The sequence below is a fragment of the Xiphias gladius genome, chromosome 21, assembly GCF_016859285.1.
Source record: "Xiphias gladius isolate SHS-SW01 ecotype Sanya breed wild chromosome 21, ASM1685928v1, whole genome shotgun sequence".
Taxonomy (NCBI): domain Eukaryota; kingdom Metazoa; phylum Chordata; class Actinopteri; order Istiophoriformes; family Xiphiidae; genus Xiphias; species Xiphias gladius.
Genome location: NC_053420.1, coordinates 22,382,043 through 22,405,854, shown reverse-complemented (window position 1 = coordinate 22,405,854; position 23,812 = coordinate 22,382,043). Strand labels below are relative to the sequence as shown.

General features: G+C 42.3%; 1 protein-coding gene across 3 annotated transcripts in view; it reads left to right on the top strand.

The window, feature by feature from the left end:
- The window catches only part of pxna (paxillin a), a 29,203-nt gene extending 5,742 nt beyond the window's left edge, over window positions 1-23,461 (top strand). For 2 of the 3 annotated variants that reach the window (XM_040159487.1, XM_040159488.1), the window contains exons 2-11: window positions 11,615-11,796; window positions 11,937-12,022; window positions 12,388-12,527; window positions 12,747-12,942; window positions 13,095-13,242; window positions 18,828-18,986; window positions 19,895-20,068; window positions 21,637-21,718; window positions 21,846-21,994; window positions 22,083-23,461. In XM_040159487.1, the coding sequence (XP_040015421.1) occupies window positions 11,615-11,796; window positions 11,937-12,022; window positions 12,388-12,527; window positions 12,747-12,942; window positions 13,095-13,242; window positions 18,828-18,986; window positions 19,895-20,068; window positions 21,637-21,718; window positions 21,846-21,994; window positions 22,083-22,349 (1,583 nt within the window). In that variant the 3' untranslated portion in view covers window positions 22,350-23,461. Of the gene's footprint in view, window positions 1-10,269; window positions 10,370-11,614; window positions 11,797-11,936; window positions 12,023-12,387; window positions 12,528-12,746; window positions 12,943-13,094; window positions 13,243-18,827; window positions 18,987-19,894; window positions 20,069-21,636; window positions 21,719-21,845; window positions 21,995-22,082 lie in introns of those variants that run through there. The other variant, XM_040159489.1, reaches the window with a different exon arrangement.
- Window positions 23,462-23,812: the final 351 nt, after the last annotated feature.

Sequence of the window (23,812 nt, the reverse complement as noted above, 5' to 3'; positions counted from 1 at the left end):
AAACGGAGTCAGTGTAGCATCCGAAAGCTTGAGACAATCCCCTGCATCTCCTCTAGTCAATCTGTTTGACTTTAAAAGGGAATGCTGCAGGGCTTTGAAACATATGGTGTATGCACACACACACAAACAAACACACACACACACACACACACACACTCAAAACACCTTCCTGATCACAGACTGCTGGTGTGGACAGACAGCTCTGAAAGGGGAAGCTGACTAAGCAGCGATAGCTCTACATTCAGCCAACCGTCATGTCATCTCTCATGGGCCCAGCGCACCATAAAAACAGCCTGCAGGGTCGATATCCAAACAGCTACTGTAGGTTTTTAGAACCAGGATTTAAATGGAAATAGGCCTTAAAGCCAAAACACATTCTTGGGCTCACAGGCACTGGAGCAAAATCTGGCCATGGTGGGGATCTGTGTAGTTTCAGCTATAGAATAGCAGGTCGTGCAGTACAGTTACTACATGTACTAGTCATGTTTTCTGTTCTGCTGTTTGGCAGCTGAGCTCAATGACCCCTTTTTATTGGGTGGCTACTCTCCTGCTAGACACGTTTCTTGACAGGAAGTGTCCTCAGTGACCTCTGTTGTAGTAGCAGTCAGGAGGTTTATTTGTTGCTAACATCCGAATAATCTACTGTAAGTCACAGACATTATGTTAGTCACATATAACTTGTGGACATGTCTCATCCTGTCCTATTCTTGTTGACTTCCTTAATGTGAGCAGAAGAAACTGGTTTACTTTGGGTCTTGTTAAATCCTGAATTTCTTTCTTGTTGTTTTCGCTGTTTCCCTACTGTTTCCAGGCAACCACAACAGCTCATTACCTTGATGTAGCATGTTGTCAGTGACGAAATGAAGCAAAAGGAGGAGAAAGTAAGGGGCACTTATAAGACATTTTGTATCATGTATCAGGGATATACTATATGCGTATGTGCCTAAAGCTGTAATAAGCCTTCCACCATCCGGCTGCGCTCTGAATTGAGCTCCCTGCTGACTTTGTGGGATGCTCATCCTCGCACTCAGTCTGACAGTGACTGACAGCTTGGTTGGCGTGATGTGTGCCGCCGCTGATCCTCTGATGCGAGCTGTAATGCGAAAACAGCAGGTATAACAGTTTTGCGTAGAAGATAAAGATGCCAGAGAAATTGCAGGATTTGTTTGGTAGCACAGACAGGAATCCGTCACAGTGTTTCAGAAGAAACTGCTGTTACAATAGCAGTCCTTTGCTCCAGTGTAATAATAAATTTGTCATTTAAATTTGAGCTCTTGAAATGTCAGATGGCCTTTCAAATGCACCTGCGTGGTTTTTCAGGCTTTCTCTAATTGGCTCCTAAATGTCATTTTTCTAGGAGGAGGTATGGTTGGCAGGGCTGCAGGCTCAGATAACACATCACTGTTTTATTAGGAAATGGGTTTGTGCCCAGTAGGTTTCCTCTGGCCTTGGCACAGGTTTAAATGGTCACAACACACTGCTGCTTCTGCCCTATTTTGGATATAAAGCCATCACAATGAAGGGCTTTGATGAATTGGGAAGTTGGGGGGGGGGCAAGTGAGTGTGCACATGTAAGAGAGAGTGTGTGTGTGTGTGTGTGTGTGTGTGTGTGTGTGTGTGTGTGTGTGTGTGTGTGTGTGTGTGTGTGTGTGTGTGTGTGTGTTTCAGATTGCTTATGCTTCAGCTGGATTTTACAATCAGCATCTGGCTTGATAAAGAGGATCATTCAGTCGGTCTGATCTAGACCCCACTCGGGTTAATGATAGCATCAGTGATGCTGGGTCAGAATTACTATCCCACAAGTTTATAGGGGGGAAGGTTAAGAGGACTTCAAACATGCGCATGCACACGCATGCACACAAACATGGCAGGTTCTGGCACCCGGATAGAGCTGATTGTTTTTCAGTGGAATTGTTGGGCCTGCTCTGCAGACCTCACCACCCCTTCCTTTCCATGCTCTTCCCTCTGTCCTTGTCCTGCCGGAGGGGGACAAAGAGCAGCTTGTTTCTGGTGCTGTGACCTACTTCAACCCAGAAAAGACCGAACCAGACATGACCGATTAGGGGAAGGGAGAAAAATGTCCTTCAATCCATCTGTCCATCTCTCGCTCCAGCCATTCTGTTTTCTTACACCTATTGGATTTTGGCTCATAATCACAGCAAGCTAAGCACAGTAGCTCAAAAATTGAGCATCATTCTATACTTAGGTATTTTAGTAGTTTGACAAAAGTATCTTAACTCAAGTTCCTCTTAAATGCTTTTTTTCCCCTCATACCTTTCAACCACGTCTCACAAACTTAATCAATGGATTGAATATGCTCAGTTGGGAGCTAAACTAAGATGGTCATCTTAGTATTACCTGCATAACACCAGCATGTTAGCATTATCACTGTGAGGATGTTAGCATTCTGATGTTCACATTTAGCTCAAAGCACCTCTGTTCCTAAGTACAGCCTCACAGAGCTGCTAGCATGGCTGTAGACTCTTAGTTGTTTGTTATCTAAAGGATGTAGTGTTTCATTAATGCCACTCTATAACCCTTGTTCATTGAGATTTTGTAACTAGTAACTACATGCTATCAGTTTCCTTGCAGCACAAACACAATATGCCCGGTCTTTGACAGATGCATGTTGTATTCCTGAAAGAGAAGATTTACCTGTATAACACGGATGTTGGATAAATATAACAACAAAATGCAGTTCATTTCATATCTGACTTTACCTTATTACCTTATTACCTTACCTTATTGACTTTATAGGACTTTACCTTGGTAATGCATATTACTTACAGACAAGGCAACACTTTTGCTGCCCTTTAGACAGGTGACCTCAGTTGGAGTATACAGTATGTCTATATTTTATTCCTCTATTGTGCCTTCAATTACCCCCTTATTCAGCAGGCAGAGTTGCATCGGCACAGGACGAATGCTGAGGATTTCTTGTCTGGCAGTAGAGCTGAGGAAGGTGTCTGGATGAATGAATGAATGAATGTCTTCAATGTCACAACAATAGTCCAGTGGTTTTCCACGTGTTACTGGAAAACCTAGATGAATGACTTGACTGTACACAGCCAGCAGAATTATTAACTACTATTTCCCTTTTTGCTCAGTTTATAGTGTGTTCATTAGACTTTAGACGGTGTTTGCTGTCAGAAGCACAATAACAGTGCAAACTTTTAAGTGTGCAATTCAACAAACCTTAAAAACAAACATCGCCACAATATTGTTCATACTATCTTTAAAAAATGTGGCAGCCTCAGTACTGCTAAAACATTTTTAAAGTGCTTTCACCACTGTTGCATGCACCAAAATAACCATAGGGGCAACGATAAACCACAGGAAAGCTGTTCGCCCACGGACCACCTCTTTTTTCCTCTATAGGGGGAGGAAGATTAGAGACAGCAAGAGGAGAGTTCATCTTTTGACTAGTATTATTTAAGTTACAAATAGTCTTGTCTCCCTTTATTTCCTTCAGTTTTTAGAGTCATGTAGAGGTTGAAACATTATTCATACATTAAAATATCCTTTAATCAGTGATTTAACTCTTTATCTCCACCAAGAAGGTTATGTGATCCACTGTGTCTGTCTGTTTGTTGTTTTTTTTGTTTGTTTGTCAGCAGGATTATGCAAAAACTACTAAACCGATTTGTACTGAATTTGGTGGATGTCTGGGGCATGGGCCAGGGAAGACCCACTAAATTTTGTGGCAGATCCATATCATTTACTTTGAATTTCAATTTTTTCCTCTGAAGTCTGATGTATGTTCTTTGACATTGTGATTGGCAGAGGTCTGCGCTCTGTTGAGCCTATGGGCAATAGATTTGCAGCACGGATTAAAAAAAAGTTCAAACACAACTCAGGAGCCATAACAACAACGGAAAAAGAATTCAAACATAGTAGAAAAAGCATCAAGCAAAATAATCAGCAGTGACTTAAAAGCAGACAGGAGAGGAAGTTAAAAGTGTATGTTAATAATTCTGAGACGTTTGGTGGGAAAAGATGAATGTTTTGCTCCTGAGCTGCACAAAGTAACAATTTCAAAGCAATCCTAACATTATGGATCTCCTTCTCACTCTTAAAGTAAATCTGGGAGGCTGCAAAGAAGACGTAAAAATATTAATCAAGAAATTATCCAAAATCTCACATTATCCAGTTTTAGGAATCACAGCTCTAACTGTAATAGCTGCAAGGCAGGACCGCTTTAGATGATATAGTTATAAATGTTGGATGCTGGAAGGCCTGAACAACAGATAAGTCCAAGGAAAACTGAACGTGCAGAGTAAGGTTAATGTGCTAAAAAGAACAGAAGCAGGATCACCATCGGATTGGCTTTCTAAGATGAAAAGCACTCAAAGATGAGACTGAAGAGAGATAAAGATAATGCCGTTAAGTCGCACGAGTTGCACGGATGGATCGCTACCAAGAAGTGTCTTAAAAAATCACTCAAAATAATATAGTGCAGGAATTCGTTGGGACATGGTCAGTTGCTTGCTGTCCTACTCTTAATCTCCATTATGCCTCTTTACAAGGTAATCTTTGTTTTAAGGCCCTTATTGGGGATGTATCGGTTCAACCTACTAACCTAGAGGGGGGTATTTGAACCTTCCTTTGACACCTTGTAGACTGCAGCTTTTTTATATTGTTAAGGTCAAACCTACATTAATTTCTGGGAAAGCAGACTCATCAACAGGCTAGAAGGGTGGGACTTTCTGGGTGGAAACGTACAGAGATGAGGTGTCAAACTTGTGACTATTTCTGCGGTCAGCTGTCACTTGAGGTGGCTGCACCCTTGTCAGAAGGCTTAACTTCGAATACCATGTCAACAATTTGTTATAGTTTATTTGAAAAGCATGGGGGACGATAAAATCAATATGAATAATAATGTCTATGAATTAAAAAGTGGTTGTTCTGTGATGTTGCAGTGTAATTAAAGAAATAGTTATATATTTTGGCAAATGCGCTTATTCACTATCTTAGCAAGATCTGGCTTCCAGTTTGTTTGCAAAGCTAGGCTCTAGCTCTTTACTTAACGCACAGACATGAGATTGGAATCAGTCCAGCTCTCAGCAAGAAAGTGAATATGCATATTTCCTTTTAAACCTGCACTAACAAGTTTTTGGTCCCTTCTGGGCAGCAGAAACAGGCTGTAAACTCGACACTTATATATTATCAACTTTAAATTTTATGTGATGAACTTACTAGCAAACAATTGCATATTTACAAATCCAGCAGATATACGTTCATTAGTTAGCATTCATTTGGAGTCGTATTTCTGGCCACTGGGCAAATGTATGTCCAGTAACTCTGTCTGTCTGCTTCTTGGTGCTGTGCTAGAAGGTTGATTTGCCATAGCTCTTTTGTTCAAAACAACTGCCTTCTGGCAAAATTGAACCGAGGACGTTTTGCTTATATTGTACTCATCTTAACCCCCAGGATGGCCCCTGCTTTATGAAGTTGATCATTTTTGCCGCAGCATCGGTCATAAGCGGAAAATTTGTGTCAGCTTGTTCTTTGTGCACGTCTAACACTACACTCATTTGAAAATTGTGATGCTGAGGCAACACGCAGCTACACTGTACTTTAAGTCATAGTAATACAGCCGTAGTCACAATGCACCTTGCAGAGTCTTTCATCAGGTATCACTTATCCATTTATTAGGGCATCCAGTCAGTTTACATTACTTATGTTGTTTATTAGCAGACATTCTCTGGGCCCAAGTCCAGTGTTAAGTTTTGGATTGCATGTATCTAAACAGACTTCCTGTAATCGTACTGAATAGTTTAGATCGGAGTCCACGCTGCAGTGTAAGAGGTCGTGTTGCAAGTGTGGGCTGTGGAGCCATTTCCATTTAACAGAAATTGTAGCAGCACTTCATTAATGTTACCGAAGCTCCAAACTGGTTCGTCCATGCACAGTATAGAAGTGTATGAGAGCACAGCAAATGTAATGTAGCACATAGGTCAGGCTGGTTGGGTGGTCTGTAATGTCCTGTACATCTACTCCCACAGGTCAGGGTTGGGGAGGTATTTATAGTGGGCCTATATGCCTCAGTCTGTCTCTGGTATGTGTAGGCAGCCTGGATGAGAGGCACCTGTGTGTGGTGTTGCTGCTCTACTGTTGTACGTGAGTGTGTGTGTGTGTGTGTGTGTGTGTGTGTGTTTCTGGTCTGATTTAATTTTGCGCTCGTGTGCCCGCTGAAGCGCTCCAAATGAACACAGGCACAGGCCTTCTGCTGTCTAACACAAGCCCAGAGGGAAGTAAAGCATGAGTGCGTGCGCACCCATCTTGTCCTGATGTTTGGGGGGGGGGGGGTTTCCCTTCTAGGGGAAGCACAGACAGGGATTTATCATTTCTGTGACGGTCTGTCAGCTTGTGTCACATTGAAAGGCCATCTCACTCACAACATAACATTAAGGGCTGTCACTTTACGTCCATGTACACTCACAGTTCCGACCAACAGAACATTGAGACAATCTGTTTCGCTCATACCAGATTATATACAAAATGTCTTTGTCTAACAGCTGACATTTTGTTTTCTTTCATCTGTCCTATCTTGCCTTTTAGTTCCTCCTTTTCTCTTATCACACAGCCTTGTTCAGTTGGTGTGAACCTTGCATTTCTCTGTGTCCCTCACCCTTTCTCTCACAATTGGAAGACGAGCTGTGGCATGTCAGGAATTCATATCAGCCACCCTGCACCTTGCAACACATCAGATGCAGAGGAAAGAAATGAAAGGAATGAGGGAAGGAAGATGCAGAAAGGGGGTCAGAGAATACAGGTAAATCTGCTGCACACACAGTCTTGCAGGTTTACTGCGGATATTCATCCTGTTAGTCTCACTTTGGTGTCAGCTCATATCTTGGTAAATCCCTTTGCATTTGTGAACCTCTCAGATAAAGCCCGTTCTGTGTACCAGCCTTGAGGAGAAGAGAAAAAAAAAACAAAAAAAAAACGAGAAGCCTGCCAGGCTCTCACACACAACTCGACATCACCCCCTGTAGGTCGTTAAAGGCCGTGTTTCGTTTCTTTACATTTCATTGGACTTATTCCCTGAAAGGAACCGCTACCAGCAGGGCTAAATAAACAAGAGATGTGTTGAGAGGTAGACAGCATTGATTCACTCTGTGCAGTGGTCAGCACTGATAGGGGCTCAGGCAGTTTTTGCTGTATGAATCAGGCAGGATGTCCTGTCAGGGATAATGGAGGCTTTGCCTCTGTTGACGTCCAGGACTTAAGCTGATCAAACCTCATAAACTAAAAGTGGTGCTCTAGGATTGCTTTGCCTAATTAGATCCCATTTATATTTAATGTCGCTTTTGACTATCAGAGGTTGAAATATAAGTGCTGATCCATCATCTGCCCTGGCCTTTGCTGTCAGCGTACTTGACTCTTCCTTTCCATACCCTCATTTCCCTGCATCCCCCGCCCTTCATTCCTAATGTTCCTTTCTTTTTCATCCCTTCTTCTGCCACCCCAATCTTCCCAGTCCCCTGTTGTTCTCCCTCCCTCTCTTCCTCTCTGTCTTTCCTGTAATGAGCCTCATGCAGAGCAGTGTTCATGTAATTAAAATGCACACCATTCATCTGGGAGGAAGGGAGTCTCCTTAATCTGCGTCAACCCACATTTTAGCCTCTGAGGATTTGCCTGCTGCACGCCACACACACACTCTTCCCAGTTTCACTCGCTATCTCTCTCGACACTCCCATTGCCATTCCTTATTGTTTGAGTCAAGCTTTGCTCTACCATGTCACATTTAGTGTTGTGGATATGGAGGCTAACAAAATGCTGGTGTTTTTTTCTTTGTTCATTAGGTGCAAATGAAGAGGGTGGACTGTGGGGGTTTTTTTTTGTTTTTTGTTTTTTTTTAAATCGATATAGGCAGTTTGCTAAAACTAGGTGTGGACTATTTTAAGTACACAGGTGTAGATCTGGCACCTTCTCGCTCCCGCTTGCTTCACTGGAACTTTGGTCTCTCAGGGTTCTACATAGCTTTGTCCTTAAGAACCATCAAACAGATGTTTTATTCCATATGAAATTACTTCAAAGCAGTTCCCTCTTACATACTCTTTTCAATAAAATATACTAAAATATACTCATATAAAGGTATCTCTCTGAATTGCTTCTCCTTACAAAGGATAAGACAGATTCAAGAGGCTCATTTTTAAGACTCTACACCCAGACGTCTAATGAGTTCCTCATTCTACTGTAGTTCCATTTTTGGTCACTGGGGAACGAGTCTGTGCTTTGCACTAGAGTCTGTGTGTCATGGTATGTTCCCTTGGCAGAGGAGGCTGACACACCTCAGTGTGTTTGTGTAGTTTGTGGATGGGTCAGAGCCTGCCTAGCATGCAGTGTTCACTGAACAAAGGCAACCCTGAAGCTGCTAGTTTCTATATTTTATGTTTAACCCATATCCTCTAAATTATAGGACTGTACCGCAACCACTTTGTTGAGAGAAATGAGCTGTTGATTTCAGTGAACTTGCTTCATTATGATACAAGACCTCTTAGACATTAAAGTTAGTGCACAGATCTCCTAGAAGCCAATACCAAACAGAATATTTGTTTCATATAGCCTGGAGGTTCGTTTTTGAGCAGTAACTCTATTTTGGAGGAGCAGAATCTTTATAACCAGGGTTAAGGCCAGTTCAGCTTGAGAGCTAAGTTGATTAACATCTCTTGTGTAAACCATCTGGACCAAACTCTGTTGACTGAGGTCTCCACCAGCTGCATTAAAACTTTGTTCTGACACCAGCAACACATATTTACTGAGTCCTCCAGATATGCGTACCATGTATTTATGTAGCATTTCAGTAGGGTTTCTAATGAAATCTAAATTATGTTTTGGCCAATTCTCATAGCGATGCAGAATGCTAGATTAATGTCTCGACTTTCTATTATCTAGTCTGATCTTGTTTTATTTTTTTAGTTTATACTTCCTTATCTGTAAATGTGTAAAACATCTTGGAGATTAGGTAAAATACAAGGAACCTGGTAAACCGTGTAGATTTTTACCTAAAAAAAATCCATATCACCCATTCTTTCTGTGTTACAATAAAAAATCAGCTGCATCGTGGGAAATGTTTCAAAGAAGAAGAAGCCTTCACCTCTAAATTTGAAACACAGAAAAGCTCTTAGAATGAATTCATAATGCTCACTTCCTCTTTCCTGAACCAGAAGTAGAGCTCTGACACCACAGTGTTGGCTACACCTGTCTGTGCACCGGCCCAGCTATTGGTTTGAAACATCTTTGAATGGTAGGTTTTACCACACACCATACTTGGTATGGACTATAAAGACTGACAGCTGTGTTGTTTCTGCCCTCTTTATATCTATGGGTGTGTGTTTTTTTTTTTTTTTAATACCACCAAGTATGAGATGAGGATACAGACACACTCACAGATCTGCCTGCAGTAGTGTAAACACTGGGCTGCGCTGTATCCATAATGAAACTCTGTGGAATGCGCGCGAGCTTCTGTGTCCAGAGAGGTGTCTCTGCTGTGAAACCCAGTCAACTGGCATGTCAGCCATGCAAATACTAGGTTGGTCCAAGTGGATCTGGTATTGATCCTGTTCTGCTTCTGCCGTGTCTCCTCTCCGTCTGGGAAACACTGCAGTCTAAGTTACCACTGTACTGATGACACTATGGTGTACCTAGCAATCATGTTCAGGCTAAAATGTACAAATGTATAAAGCGTCCTCAGGAAATCTTTTAGAATGTTAATGTTGTAAAGCGATCATTTGTTAATAATCTGAGCCTTTTTCTATTTGAAGACTAAGATTAATTTAACATGTAACACTAAGAGGTGTTAAAAGCGAGTCATGAGTAACCTAAGCAGAGTTTGCCCTGACAGTGTGAAGGAGGGGCTGATTATACCTTTATATACCTTTTGTGATACCACTCCCTTAGTTGGGCATGCCTCTGTTGATAAGAGCTCTGCTTGCTCTTGACTTTCCTCATTTCACAAAATTGTGCACTCCTCCTTCTGCTGTAACGGGCTCTGACTGCCAAAGTTGGACAGCTCCGTCCTCAGAGACTGTTTTCGGTGGGTCGTCATTTGCGTGAGTAGTATCTCTTAACTTGAGCTTTAAGGCAACTACGATGGACCTGGCATAGCAATTTGAGAGCTTGGGGGGGGGGTGAACCTAACCCCCTGCCATTAATTTTAACCTTCTCTACCCTCAGCCTCTCGGTAGCAACCCCCTCCCATCTCATCTCGTTCTCTTATGCTGATGGTAGAGTTAAGAAAGGCAGTTCCTGCCTGGCAGGCAGTCTGTTTGTGTTGCCCTCTTCCCCCTCCACTACTTTTCCTTTTTTCTCTGTGTTATCTCCTTTTCATTTCCCTGGTGTAACTACTGGTCTTTTTCAAAAGGTACGTCTCATCTCTATGTTACTTCAGCAATGCTTTTGTCTTTCTTGACCCAGTGATTTTTTTTTTTTTCTTTTTTTTTTTTAGGATGGTGGTTGAGTGCAGTAGTCAATGTTGAACAGTCAAGTACAGTTTGAATAATTTTAAATAGGCTTTTCAGCAGTAAAGAATAAAACTTGATGATAGCAGCACTGTACATTTGCTGTATCTAACTATGGTTTATTTGGCTTAGACTTGAGGATTCCCAGTGTCTTTAATAGCCTGTTGGTATTGTGGTAAGTGCGTAATAATGTGTGTATATATAGTAATTATGCACAAATCTTTGATTGACGCTTGACATTTCTCGTTAGATCGTGTTAGTTATTAAATTTAGGGTTTTAATTTTTAGGACTTGTGAAATTCTGCAAGAGAATCTAAACCCTTCTTTTGTGAGTGAGTGCGCTAAAATAAGCCAGAGTATTCAGTAATACAGTCTGTGCTCTTCAGTAAATCCCCTATTATGTTATGTCCTTCTACCTACTGGTTAGGGCTGCTAAATTAGTAGTTGTTTTCTTGAACCTTGTTCTCAAAATACCAAATAAGCCCTTTCAAGCACAGAAGGTAGCTATTGGAGTATAATGGTAAATATGAGCATGTATACCTGGTTGAAGACTTGACAGCAACTGTTGGATTTGAGACATGTAAAGACTGCAGGCAGACTAGGGTCAATGAGTAACCGAAGGAGTGGCTATGACAGTCTGCATGATTCACCTTTTACAACTCCACTTCCCCTGATGTCAGTCGACATTGGGTTCTGACTGATTGCGAAAGACGCTGTAGTTGTTTTGTCCTGTGTGTATCTAAACTAAACTGGTGATGTGTTGCTAAAACCTTTGCAGTGCTAAATTCTAGACATACATAAATGGATCTAAACTTTTGCGTAGGGGTGGGCAAATATGGCTGACATCTATCAAAGTTTACCCTATTTGATGTTGAAATGGTTTTCACCATTGTGATATTGTAAGTTTCTGAAAAAATATCAAATAGCCAGAAGGAAATGTCTGTTTTCGTTGAAAAATCAATCACATTGATGCAAAAATCCTGTAAATCCATTATTGCAATGTTCACTCTTATGACCTAATACAACTAGAGATATTAAAGTGATAGTCAGTGATTGTGTTTTTACAGTGTATGTCATCATATGGCCCTTCCCTGTCTGCAAGTGTAATAATCTTCAGACCTTTGATGATGAATCTTGTATTTCCATAGATGCTTTGTTGGCGGACCTTGAGTCCACAACATCCCACATTTCCAAGCGCCCACTCTTCCTGTCTGACGAGACCGCCTACTCCTTCCCTATTGGGGGTCAGACCCAGCAAGACTTCTGCTCTCCACCCCAAGTCCCACCCACTCCCTCTGAGCAAACCCTGAACGGACTAGATGAAACTGAGGTAAATACACAGTGTACATATACTATATGTGTCCTGGGCATGACATGAATGATCATTTTCTTGAAGAGGGTTTCATTTACTCACAAATAAAGGTTTATGTAAATGAGGTGATTCATTTATGAATGGCCCTCTGCATATAGTCCTTCAGCTCAGCTCAGAGAAGTCCCTGGTCTAGAGATAGCAGCAGTCCAAACCAACCCACTGGTGAAGAGGACCACGTATACAGGTAGGATTCACAAGAACTTGTTCCCCTAAAAGTGAGTGAACTCTTTGGTGATATAGATTACTTCATTCGGTAAAATGGCTGTGAACAACCTCTACCACATTTTGCCAGTTATAGGGAGGGCATTAACAGCGGGAACACTATGTTCCCGCTGTTAATGCCAGTGGGAACATAGTGTTTCTATTTAATTCCAGCTGTTTGACACATAAGTGAACAATTAGACTAGAAATCCCCATTTTGGTTTCAACTTTCGACTTAACAGTTAGCAGAGACACTTTCCAAATGATGCCGCTTTGAAAATATAGCAACATTCTCCGTCCATAACTCTATTGGCAATAAGTAGTGCTTCTTCTGTCTATCCTGTACAGTTTCCCTAATAAGCAGAAGAGTAGTGAGTCATCAGCTGTTGCCATGAACTCATCTTTGGGCAGCAACCTGTCTGAGCTGGACCGCCTGCTGTTGGAGCTCAACGCTGTCCAGCAAAGCACCCCTGCCTTCCCCACAGAAGGTACACATGCATATTCTTTCACAATTTATAAAATGCTCTCTTACGTTTCTCTGAAAGAGCTCAGCTGTCACTATCTAATTTGGACATATCTGTTTCTGTTGTACTGCACAGGGATGTCCTTTCTCTACACTGTTTTGTTGCCTTGCATTTTTTTATGGGTACCTACGCATGTAGATGTGTTTGGGAGATTCACTTAGGTTTTTTTTTTCCCTGTAATAGAAGAAGCAGCTCCACCACTGCCTGGTAGCAGTATCATCCACCATATCCACGAGAATGGGGTCTCTACTGCTGGCAAGGCCGTGCCACCTGTAATGGAGAAGCCCAAACGCAGTGCGACAGCTCGAGGAATAGAGGATGTACGACCAAGTGTAGAGAGCCTTCTAGATGAGCTGGAAAGTTCTGTGCCCTCACCCATGTAAGAGACAAATCGTTACAGCAAGAAAATAAATTATTCCAATGCATTTAGATGTACTGATTAATGCTGAAGTATATTTTGCTTTAGGGGTTTTTATATTTTTTGTTTCATGCAAAATTTTTGGTTGATTATGTTCTTTTCTTTTCCTTTAGTCCCACACCTTTGGTGATGTCAGATGAACAAACAGATGGACAAGAGGAAATACCAGCACAGCAGCAAGCCAGAATGTCTGCCTCCTCTGCCACACGAGAGCTGGATGAGCTCATGGCTTCCCTGTCTGACTTCAAAGTCCAAAGCAATGTGAGTACAGTTCACAAGTGGGTAGAGTTTGGGGGCTCTGCAGTTTGCACACTTGATTGAGGATGTTTATTTTTTGGCATTGTGTGACTGTTTAAGACTATGCTGCATATGTTAGGGGTTTGCAGAACAGGTCAATTGATTGTAGAAACGGATTGGATCAGACTGATTTTATTCATTGTTTTTGTGATGTTAAATTGGTTGCTGCTGCTGGCAGTGAGTTTTCCTAAAACAGATTTTCTGCTGTATTACCGTTTCACATCATATCTTCATCGGCAGTTGCCACAGATTTCATTTGCAAACTTTTGCAGTGTTTCAGCGGTATGCCTATAGTGGGTGGGGCTTTTGTTTATCTCAACCAGCCTTTAATTCAAAATTGGCTTTAAATTGTTGGCAAACTAGAACAAACAAATCATGCACCAGATATCATTTAGGCTTTGTTATTCTTCGTTTGGAATACTTTACAATTTGTTTCAAGCTTGCAATCATAGAGGAAGAAGTTTTGGGGTTTACACAGCAAAAGCAGCATCTGTACAATATAATGCAATGCAATTCAATTTCCCATTAAACCCCATTAACACATAGCAGTAACTGTTATCTTTACCTTTGAAGTTTTAAAGTGGTCATTTTTGTTGATATTATGTCAAAGAAAAAGGGTTGATTGAACACCCTAGTAATATTTGAGATCTTAGGGGATTGTGTCTGGCCCCTGCATGTCTGAGGGAAACAATCAAGACAATTTTGTTAAAATAAACTGAAATGAAGTTTATTTGTTTCATTAGAAGTTATTTTTTGTAGTATTTTATAAACGATTACTTTTTGGATAAGACAACTGAGAAGGCTCTGCCTTTGCTGGGTTTTCTGTGTGAGACTATTGTTCATTCCCTTCATTCTCAATCTATTTTTCCTGGTCTCTTTTTCTTTTCTCTATCACTGTGTATGTCTTGTCTTTGTATGTACATTGCAATCATTACATCATTGACCTCGATTCAGTCTGGCTCTCAGGTGTCTGTAAATCAAGAGGCAGTGGACTCCTCACTGGTAGCTGGTTCACCACTTGTCCAATCAGTAACTGCCCCATCTATAAATTCTCATGCCGGTTCAGTGGATACTCTTCTACTTTCTAGTTACACCACTTCCTCCTGTACCCCTCTTCCACTTGAACTCCATATAAATGAAGATGGTTGTTCAGCCCCTACAACTTCAGCTGGTTCCACTGTAGTAATTGCATCTTCCAAGTACTCCCAGATCCAACAGATAGATGATGAAGTCAGTGTCACTTCTGAGATCTCTCATGTGGAGAGCCTCAGTATCTCCAGTACCCAAAAGCCTCCTAGTCAACTTGAAGCCCACAGCTCTACACAGATGTTAGCCACTAAAGTCGTTGTCAGTAAATTCTCAAGTCCAGCTGGAGAGAGTTTAAGTCCAGTTACTGTTGGCAGAAGTTGTAGTCCAGGTCTTGCTGCCCGGAGCTCCAGTCCAGTGGTTTTTTCCAAGATCCCTAGTCCACCTGATATCAAATGCTCCAATAGAAGTCAGTCTTACAAGAGTTCAAGTCCAGTTCCCATTAATCATAGTCCAGAAGCAGCTGGAAAGAATCGAAGTCCAGTGACAGTGCCAACAATTACAGAGGCAGTGCCAAAGACTGTGAGTTCAGTCACAATTCCGAGGCTTTCAAGTCCAGTACCAAAAAGTGCAAGTCCTGTGACAGTCCCTATTATATCTAGTCCGATAAGTGTCCCAAAGTGTGCTAGTCCAGAAACAGATCCCAAGAGCATGAGTTCAGTGTCAATTCAAAGACTTGCAAGTCCTGTGACAATCCCTAATATCTCTAGTTCACCTGTACCCAAGAGTTCTAGCCCTGAAACAATCCCAAACAATGCTTCCCCAATAAGACTTCCAAGTCCAGTAACAGTTCCAAAGAGTGAAACTGCAGTTCCTGAGAGTCCTGCTTCAATCATTAGAAAAACATACACAGTTCCAGGCACCAACAGTCCCAGAGCTTCAACAGTTTCGCTTGCCACTGCACCACCAAATAGTCTGTCTCCCCCACCCACAGAAAAACAGGCAGACAAAGTACTGGGTTTAACATGGCCATGCCGGGAACCTTTATTGGATGATGCTTTAGACAAACTCTTAGCCCCTGATTCTCCCCATTTGGCTGAAAACCAGCCAACTGCTTCCGTTATGCCTGGAGATGAAGACAGATCATGGGAGGAGGAAGACGGAATTTACCCTGATCTGAGCCGAGAGGGAACCCTGACACCCATGACAGAGTCCAGCTGGATGGATGAGTGTTTCACCCCCCCCACCTGCCCCGGGACACCAGATGCAACGCTGGACCTGCCCATACAGCAGCCTTCTGCTGTAGAGCGTCTATCTGCTTCTGGCCAAGTACGAGGCTCAACTTGACTCTTCCAAAATAAGTTGCTGGCAGAAAGCAAGAGACCCCATGTTGTCTTCCTGTTATTTGGCCATGTGACCGAATATATTAATTAACTCTTACAATAATGGCAAGATGGATGTGTAAGGGGGTTGTTCAAGCAGAGTATATCTCTAGTTGCTGAAAGAAGCTTATTTTGGGAGAGCAACTCCTACAAATAGTCCAAGAGCTGTGCAATAATACAAATATGTCTTGATGAGGAGAAATGCTTCCATCTCTGTGGTGTGATGCATGTGGTGTCACTGCATAGCAATTACAAAATGGCTTGAGGGAGACGTCTCCCTGTAGAGACTATTTGTGGCTGACGTTGAAAGCTTTTCTGAAAGGTTGTCTACGCACGCCTCTACATGCTTCAGTCAACATTGCTGTGTTACTCACTGGGCCTGACCCCTCATGTTTTTACAACCAACAAATGATACAAAGATGTGTTTTTAATCACTTACTGTGTCAGTATAATAAGATGACAACAAGACTCCAGAGTAGAGTCGATATTCTTCTCATTTGCTAATGCATATGTATGCTCTAAGAACATGCACATGCAATTAAAAAACATACAAGATCTTTGCTTCTTTGACCTTTGGCCTTGCTTTGGCATGTGCAGACCTTTGTGAAAGCATTTTGTGGTGGACCTGTGTTGTCCCGACATCAGCTGTGCAGCATGCCATGCCACGGATTCCTGAACAGTTTTAAGTTAAGTTGACAGTAGAGAATGGACTTGAATGGAAGGCTGTGCTTAGCGTTGGCAAGCAAAGTTGAATAAACACGCAAGTGCCTGACAAATCTGCAGAGCATTTGACAAAGCCAGTGCTTGAGCATTTTTGCCGTTTGAGTGAGCCATCCTGTGCTCGGCCTGTCCTGTTTGTGATGATAACCCGACATGGACACCCTGGTGAATGGCCCAACCCCAGCTTCCCACGCCTCCTTATTGTCTACTCTCCAGCTCAAGTCAGTTATCCGCCGCACCAAAGAGACCTCCAATGTGCATCCGATGTACAGGGAGGGCCTGCTGCGACGTAAAATGGGGCCGATCATTGTGAATAAAAGCAACTCGCAAGACCGACTCATTGAGGAGCTGCAGGGGAAACTGGGCATAGGGCGAGTGGAGAGCCAGCGGAAACAACAGCAAGATGATTGGCTGACAGAGGGAGTCATCGTCATGTCGAACCCACAGCGAACATGTGAAAAAGGGGCCCAACCATCTGTGGATAAGGTAGACACTACAGGCGCAAAGCAGGCGTAGTCAGTGCTATTTCTGGATCGCGTTAAACCAAGATTTGGAAATTATATTTTTTGGCCTATATTTTAGGAATTAAGTGGCAAAAATTTAATTTATATGGAATTTCCTCAAATTACCATAAAAATTGTATTTATTTATGGGAGAGTTCATTGTGCCAGTTTTGTTTCATCTCAATTTCCTTTTCTTCATCCTGACCCAATTTTAGTATCTTATCCGTTTGCTCTCCTCTTTGCTTCTTCCTTTTTCCTTCTTTCCCTCAGATCATCATCCCTCCTGAATCACCAGCCCCACAGAGAAAAGTCCTGCCCCCTCCACAAACTCCCCCAGAACCCAAAAAGCAACCCCCAGTTAAGCAGACTCCTCCGCCACTACCTCCTCCCCCTCCGACCCCTTCTCCTCCTCGAGAACCCACCCCAGCAACCCCCAAAGAGCCAACTCCTCCCCCCAGGGAGCCCACGCCTCCCCCTGTCCAGCCCCCTCCATCACCTAGCCCCCCTCCCAAGCCTGTCACGCCACCTCCGCCTCCCAAGGTCTTTGTATCAGTGGGGTGTCAGACCGAGTACGACCCCATCTTCCCACCAATCCAGGCACGGATCACCTTTCTTCGTCTGTCCCTCTCCTCTTCTCTGACCTTATACTCTCTGTCCACTTTCTCTAACACTTGAACTGTTTGACTCTCTTGTCTGGTTTGTACTGTGACTTTGAGTCTCTTTTTCTCGAGTGTGTTTGCGTATTATTTATTTATTTGGTACAAATCAAAGCAGTTGCATCACTGTATTATTGTGAGCTACAGACTTTGTCTTGTCATTGGCTCTGTTCTTAATCCCTGGTGTCCAAATTACACCAAGTTGCAATAGGTAGCCTCTTTAAAGCTTTGTCTGAAATCCGGTCAGTCCAGGTTAGGAGGGGTGCTGACATTCAGGCTATTGAGACTGAGCCCCCTTTTCTAATTCTGACATTTGATGGCGCCAAGAGCTGTGTGTTCAGAGTGGAGTGGAGAGTTTAAGAGCTTAGAGGCAAGTTAAGTGTAACCCCCATGTCCCCATTACGTTAACTGTCCTGCCATGGGCAGGAATGGTAGGCTCGCAGTGCAACCGAAACCTAATCTGCCACACGACAGCACAGTTACCACCACAATTATAGCATCTCCCACAGGACTTCCGTCAACAGGTCCCCCTAGGTTAGAAACCAGCATGTCCTTGTTGAATGCCATGCACCATCACATCTTTTAGAACTCATAATATCTCTTTCGAAGTAGTTTTACACTTGTGGAGTGGTAGATTGACATTAGTAGGATTACACAGGCATCAAAGTAAAAGGCCCGATGAGAAGCCTTTTATTTGGTCAAAGGTAAGGTGGGTCATTATCGCGTGCGCGTGTGTGTGTGTGTGTTGAACATGTGCGTCTGTGTGTTTGTGTGTGTGTGTGTGTGTGTGTGTGTGTGAGAGTGAGAGTGAGAGAGTGAGAGAGAGTACGTGGAGCAGAGATGCTATTTTCTCTCGGTGGAACATTGGCGTCATGAAGCTCCAATGACCGCACCATTTGAGAAGGTCTGTGTTTGCTTACATTACAGCAGCCAAATGCACATAGATGCACATTCACAGTCATCATTAAACTCTGCAAACATGAATTACATTTGATCAAAACATACTTTGTCATTGTTAATATGTCCATTAGCCTTGGTATTCTCTTTCATTTAGTTTCAGTGCCATACTGTTTGATATTCATAAGTACAAAATATTTTCTATATGTACTGTAAATATTTTTTTTCCCTATAAGAGGAAGCAGGTCTTCTTTGCCTCTGTTGATGTGTAGACCTCTGACTGAATATCACAAGCTTTGCTGCTGACATATTGACTTCAGTGCCATTTATTACAAGTCATTTCTGTTATCTTCCATCTCCGCCAGATCCAGTCCCAGGGAAAGACGTCTCCCACTGTACTCCCCAAACCAGCCAACAAGCTGGACAACATGCTGGGAAGTCTGCAGTCAGACCTCAACAGACTCGGAGTCCAGACTGTGGCTAAGGGCGTTTGTGGAGCCTGCAAGAAACCCATTGTTGGACAGGTAATGAAAATACTGAATCATACAAGTCAGTTCACATTCACACAAGACTTCAGTTGGTATACATACTGAATGAAAAAACTTGCAGGTTTAGATATGATTTCTGTGGCATTTACAGAGTTAATATATTATTTGATGGCATAAGCACACAAGTGAAACATAATTTAGAATACCCAGTGGGCTTCATCATCATAGCTGTTTTTTGTTGATAATGTGGTGAAAGGAAGATTGCTCACTTGCAGATTTATTTGCCCAGGTTGGATGGGTTGTGCAGTGTTGGCTCCTGTTCTGCATGTCTTAGGCTGTGCTGATTGTTTAAGGTTAAAGCCAATCAATCTATCAATAATTCAACTGGCAAACAGTAGTCGGAGAGATATAAAAAATTGCCGCATATATTCTGCGTTTTATTAAAGTGTAACTTTGTGAAAACATATGTGTGAAGACAACATTGTCACAAGCTCAAATTAACAGAAACCAAGGTAAGGTTTTCTCTTCACTCAACTGGTATTATTTTCATAGCAATTGTCTTTCTGTCAACAGATCACATATTTTACTTACAGGATTTCATCAAAACTTATCAGAAATCACGAGATTTTAATATGCTTTCACTTTGAAGATACCCAAAACGGACCAAATGAAAGAACCTCTGTTCACAAGAAGCATATAGATTTTATTTCCCGGGAATAAAATTAAACTAAAATGATCTGGGGTTATCATGAGTATGCAGCCAAAATGGACGAGTAAAATGTAAAATGTCTTTTGAAACATCGAGTTATGAGATCTACAACTCTTGCTGTTTGCAATATCCCCTTTGCCTTTTGCATGCAAGGCTGCAGTGATTTTCCCTGCTGAGCCAGGCCTTTCCTCTGGCAGCTCGTTTCAGTTTACTGCACTGTGTCTCCCCAAACCAGGTGGTGACTGCCATGGGCAGAACGTGGCACCCTGAGCACTTTGTGTGCACCCACTGCCAGGAGGAGATAGGCTCCAGGAACTTCTTTGAGCGAGACGGACAGCCTTACTGTGAGAAAGACTACCACAACCTGTTCTCACCGCGATGCCACTACTGTAATGGACCCATACTGGATGTAAGTAATGCACACACACACACACACACACACACACACACACACACACACACACACACACACACACACACACACACACACACACACACACAAGCACTAACATGCGTACAAGTAGATGGATAATGATATTTATTTATTCACAACCAAATGGATGAAGGTCTTACTGGAAAATTGCTACATGTCAGAAATAGCCCTTCCTTCTCAAGCAGACAGTCAACTAACACAGGCAGACACACGCACTCACACACAGTCCTATCGGCAGTAGAAGGGAAGTGACTTCCAGTTGTGTTACGAATGCAGAAAGACAAACGCATATGAGCAGGTCCCTGCATGCTCTTTCACTTGTCAGAGCTCAGACATATCGTCATAGTGAACCCACTCCCGTCAGGGGTTGTCAGCCATTGCTCTTACACACACACACACACACACACACACACACACACACACACACTTGTGCACATATACACCTTCAGCATGCACACACACACACATTAAGTGCCAAAGGTGCTGGAAGGGAAGCAGATAGTGGAGGGTGGACTTTAGCCTACAGGAAAGGCCAACCTGAGTCGCTGCCAAGACCTCCAGATTCATCCTTGCAGAGTGTGTTCAACACACTGACATACGCATGTTTGTACTTCTATCTTTGTGAGGACACTCATCGACATTGCCTACCCCCTTATCCTAACCTTAACCATCACTATTGAATGCCTAACCCCAATCCTTACCCCAACCCTAACCCTAAACCTAATTCTAACCTGAACCCTAAAACCAAGTCTTAACCCCTCAAACAGCTCTTTGAAGGTGTGACAATCGGCCAAAATGTCCTCACTTTCCAAAAATGTCCTCGGTCCTTAAAGTCTATAACTCAAACTGGTCATAACAAAGATATAAGTACAAGTACACGCACACGCACACACACACACAGACAACCAATCCATCACTTCTTTCTTTTTTCTTCCTTCCTTCTTATGTTGAACTTCCAGTGATTTACTCTCAAATTTGGTTTTGGGGTTTTCTTTTCAGGGGTGTTGGAATCTTCCTTTAATGGTCAGAGGGAACCAGAGAAATTTGAATCTCTAAATAAGGAAAATTATAATATATAATTGTGTGAAACATCAGGGTCGATAGAGAATATATAATATATAAACATTGAAATCAACATTGCACCCCCTGGTGGCAAAGTCGAGAATTACTTGTGGACTTAAATGTTTGGGGGTTTGTAACACTAGTTTCCGCTGAGTAATTCTGACCATGCTGTGGAAACTTAGCAGTTGTGGGTGTTTTTAAAATCTTGTGTTACACGGACAGTGTGAGTGTGCTTCCATCTGAAGCTGCAGAGAAATGGTATCAGGCCTGGAAAACATGAGCTAACAGTCATAGAAGTCCAGCACCTCCCACACTGACCTACCCTGGCCCTCCACTGCCTGATGTATTAGTTTCTCCTATAATGATGACATGCATGCTTAAATGTTGACCTTTTTTGAGAGTAACATTAGAAAACATATTTATGGTTCACATATTAAAGAGATGGTGAATGTTTGACCATTTGCTTCTCCTTGGTTTCACAGAAAGTAGTGACTGCCCTGGACAAGACCTGGCATCCAGAGCACTTTTTCTGTGCCCAGTGTGGAGCCTTTTTTGGACCAGAGGGTAATAATTACTCATCAATTAATGGCACGACACATTTGGTTTCTGTAGACTCAGAGCAGTGGCGAATTTTTATTGCGAAAAGAAGCCTGCAGAGAGAGAGTCAGTATGTACCTTTGCTGCCCCCTAGGGTTCCATGAGAAGGATGGGAAGGCGTTCTGCAGAAAGGACTACTTTGACATGTTTGCCCCTAAATGTGGTGGCTGCGCCCATGCCATCCTGGAGAACTACATCTCTGCTCTCAACTCTCTCTGGCACCCCGAATGCTTCGTCTGCAGGGTGAGTCACCCCTCATTCTGTGATGAGTTTGGCCATTTTGTGTCAACCCCTCCTCATAAATTCTACCTCTTCGCTTCCGATTCTGCAGGAGTGCTTCACGCCATTCATAAACGGCAGCTTCTTTGACCACGACGGCCAGCCCTACTGTGAGTCGCACTACCACGAGCGGCGCGGCTCGCTGTGCTCTGGCTGCCAGAAGCCCATCACCGGCCGCTGCATCACAGCCATGGGCAAGAAGTTCCACCCGGAGCACTTTGTGTGCGCTTTCTGCCTCAAGCAGCTTAACAAAGGCACCTTCAAGGAGCAGAATGACAAGCCCTACTGCCACGGCTGCTTTGTCAAACTCTTCAGTTAGACTGCGGGTCTCTGTGTGAATGTGTGCGTGTACACATCTGCACGCATTTATTCTGGTGTCTAAATCACATGTCTGGCATATATGATTCAGTGAAGTGGTTCTTAAGACAGAGGGTTTTAATTCTCTGGTGGATTATATCAGGACGGGAAATGTCTCTGAGTATTGACTCTTGACATTGAATGGACTTCCCTGGTTGTCCAACCTCTCAGGTTTGGCATTTCACACTTTTGCTAAAACATTTTTAAGAGAGCCCAAAGAGATTTTTATTTAGAGGTTTATTCCTGTGTGCAGCAAAGAAAAGACTAATTTTCCCCATGTGTGTGTGTACATATATAAGCATATCAGAGAGGTCATAAGATTTCCTCAGAGCTGTGATTTGTAAATGATTTTATTCCCTCTCTGCAGGGCAACCTTGCACCATAGGGTGGTTTTACAGTATGCAGGTATGAGACAACTACTTGATTGCAGGGACCATGGAGAGTTAATCAGTTTTAGAATATCTTGAATACCCACTGCGTGGCCAATGAGTGTTAATAATCTGTGAAAAAGATGTATTTTTCTAGCTTTGAGAAGTATTGAGGTGCCATTTAAAATAACCATGACAACACTCCATATGTACACGCACACAGACACACACTGAACTCCGTCTTGACTTCCTTAAAACACCAGTTCAAACTCTTTGCACACACCAACCACAGATCTTTTGATGAGACCGTCTCAAAGGTGCATTTTACAAGTTAGTGTCATCAAGATATCAGTTCTTATTTTTCTACTGTTTTACTATTTAATAAAATGAACCCAGATGTTTTCTCAGTATCAGCATACAGTACATTCACGTGTGCTCGTGTAACTTCATTGTTTCCCAATGGAAGTGAAATCAATCATTAGGAAAATAACCACACTGAACTCGTTTTTCATGTAGCCGCTTGGAACTTTCTTTTTATTTTACTACTGCAAAGTGTGTTGTCATTGACGTTAATGATGTTCAAAATAAATGAAACCATTGCGGCTTGTGATGACAAAAAGGTCAATAAGAATAATATATGTACTGTGGTTATAAATCTTGAAATTTTGGTGCGGGTTTTGATTTAAAAAAAAAAAAAAAAAAAAAAGCCGAAACAAAGTTATGAAAGAGATTAACTGCTGTGAGAAGATTTCTATTAAGAATAAATGATGCCTAAGTAGAACATTTTTTCCCCATATTTTACTATTGCTACTCTTGTGAATTTATCACTGTATTAAATCTATTGAGAAAGGCTGGTTCATGATTTAAAATGTGGTTTTGCGCTCAGTCTAGAAGCATGCTACTTTATTTTTTGTGGAGTTTTATCAGCAGTAGCTGCCAGTCGCTGTTACAATCAGAATCTAAATTTATATTCGATCGACTTTCTGACAGAACTGTGTTTTGTCACTGTTTGGATTAAAATATATATATTTTTGAGCTGTTGGGGCTCAGGATGATA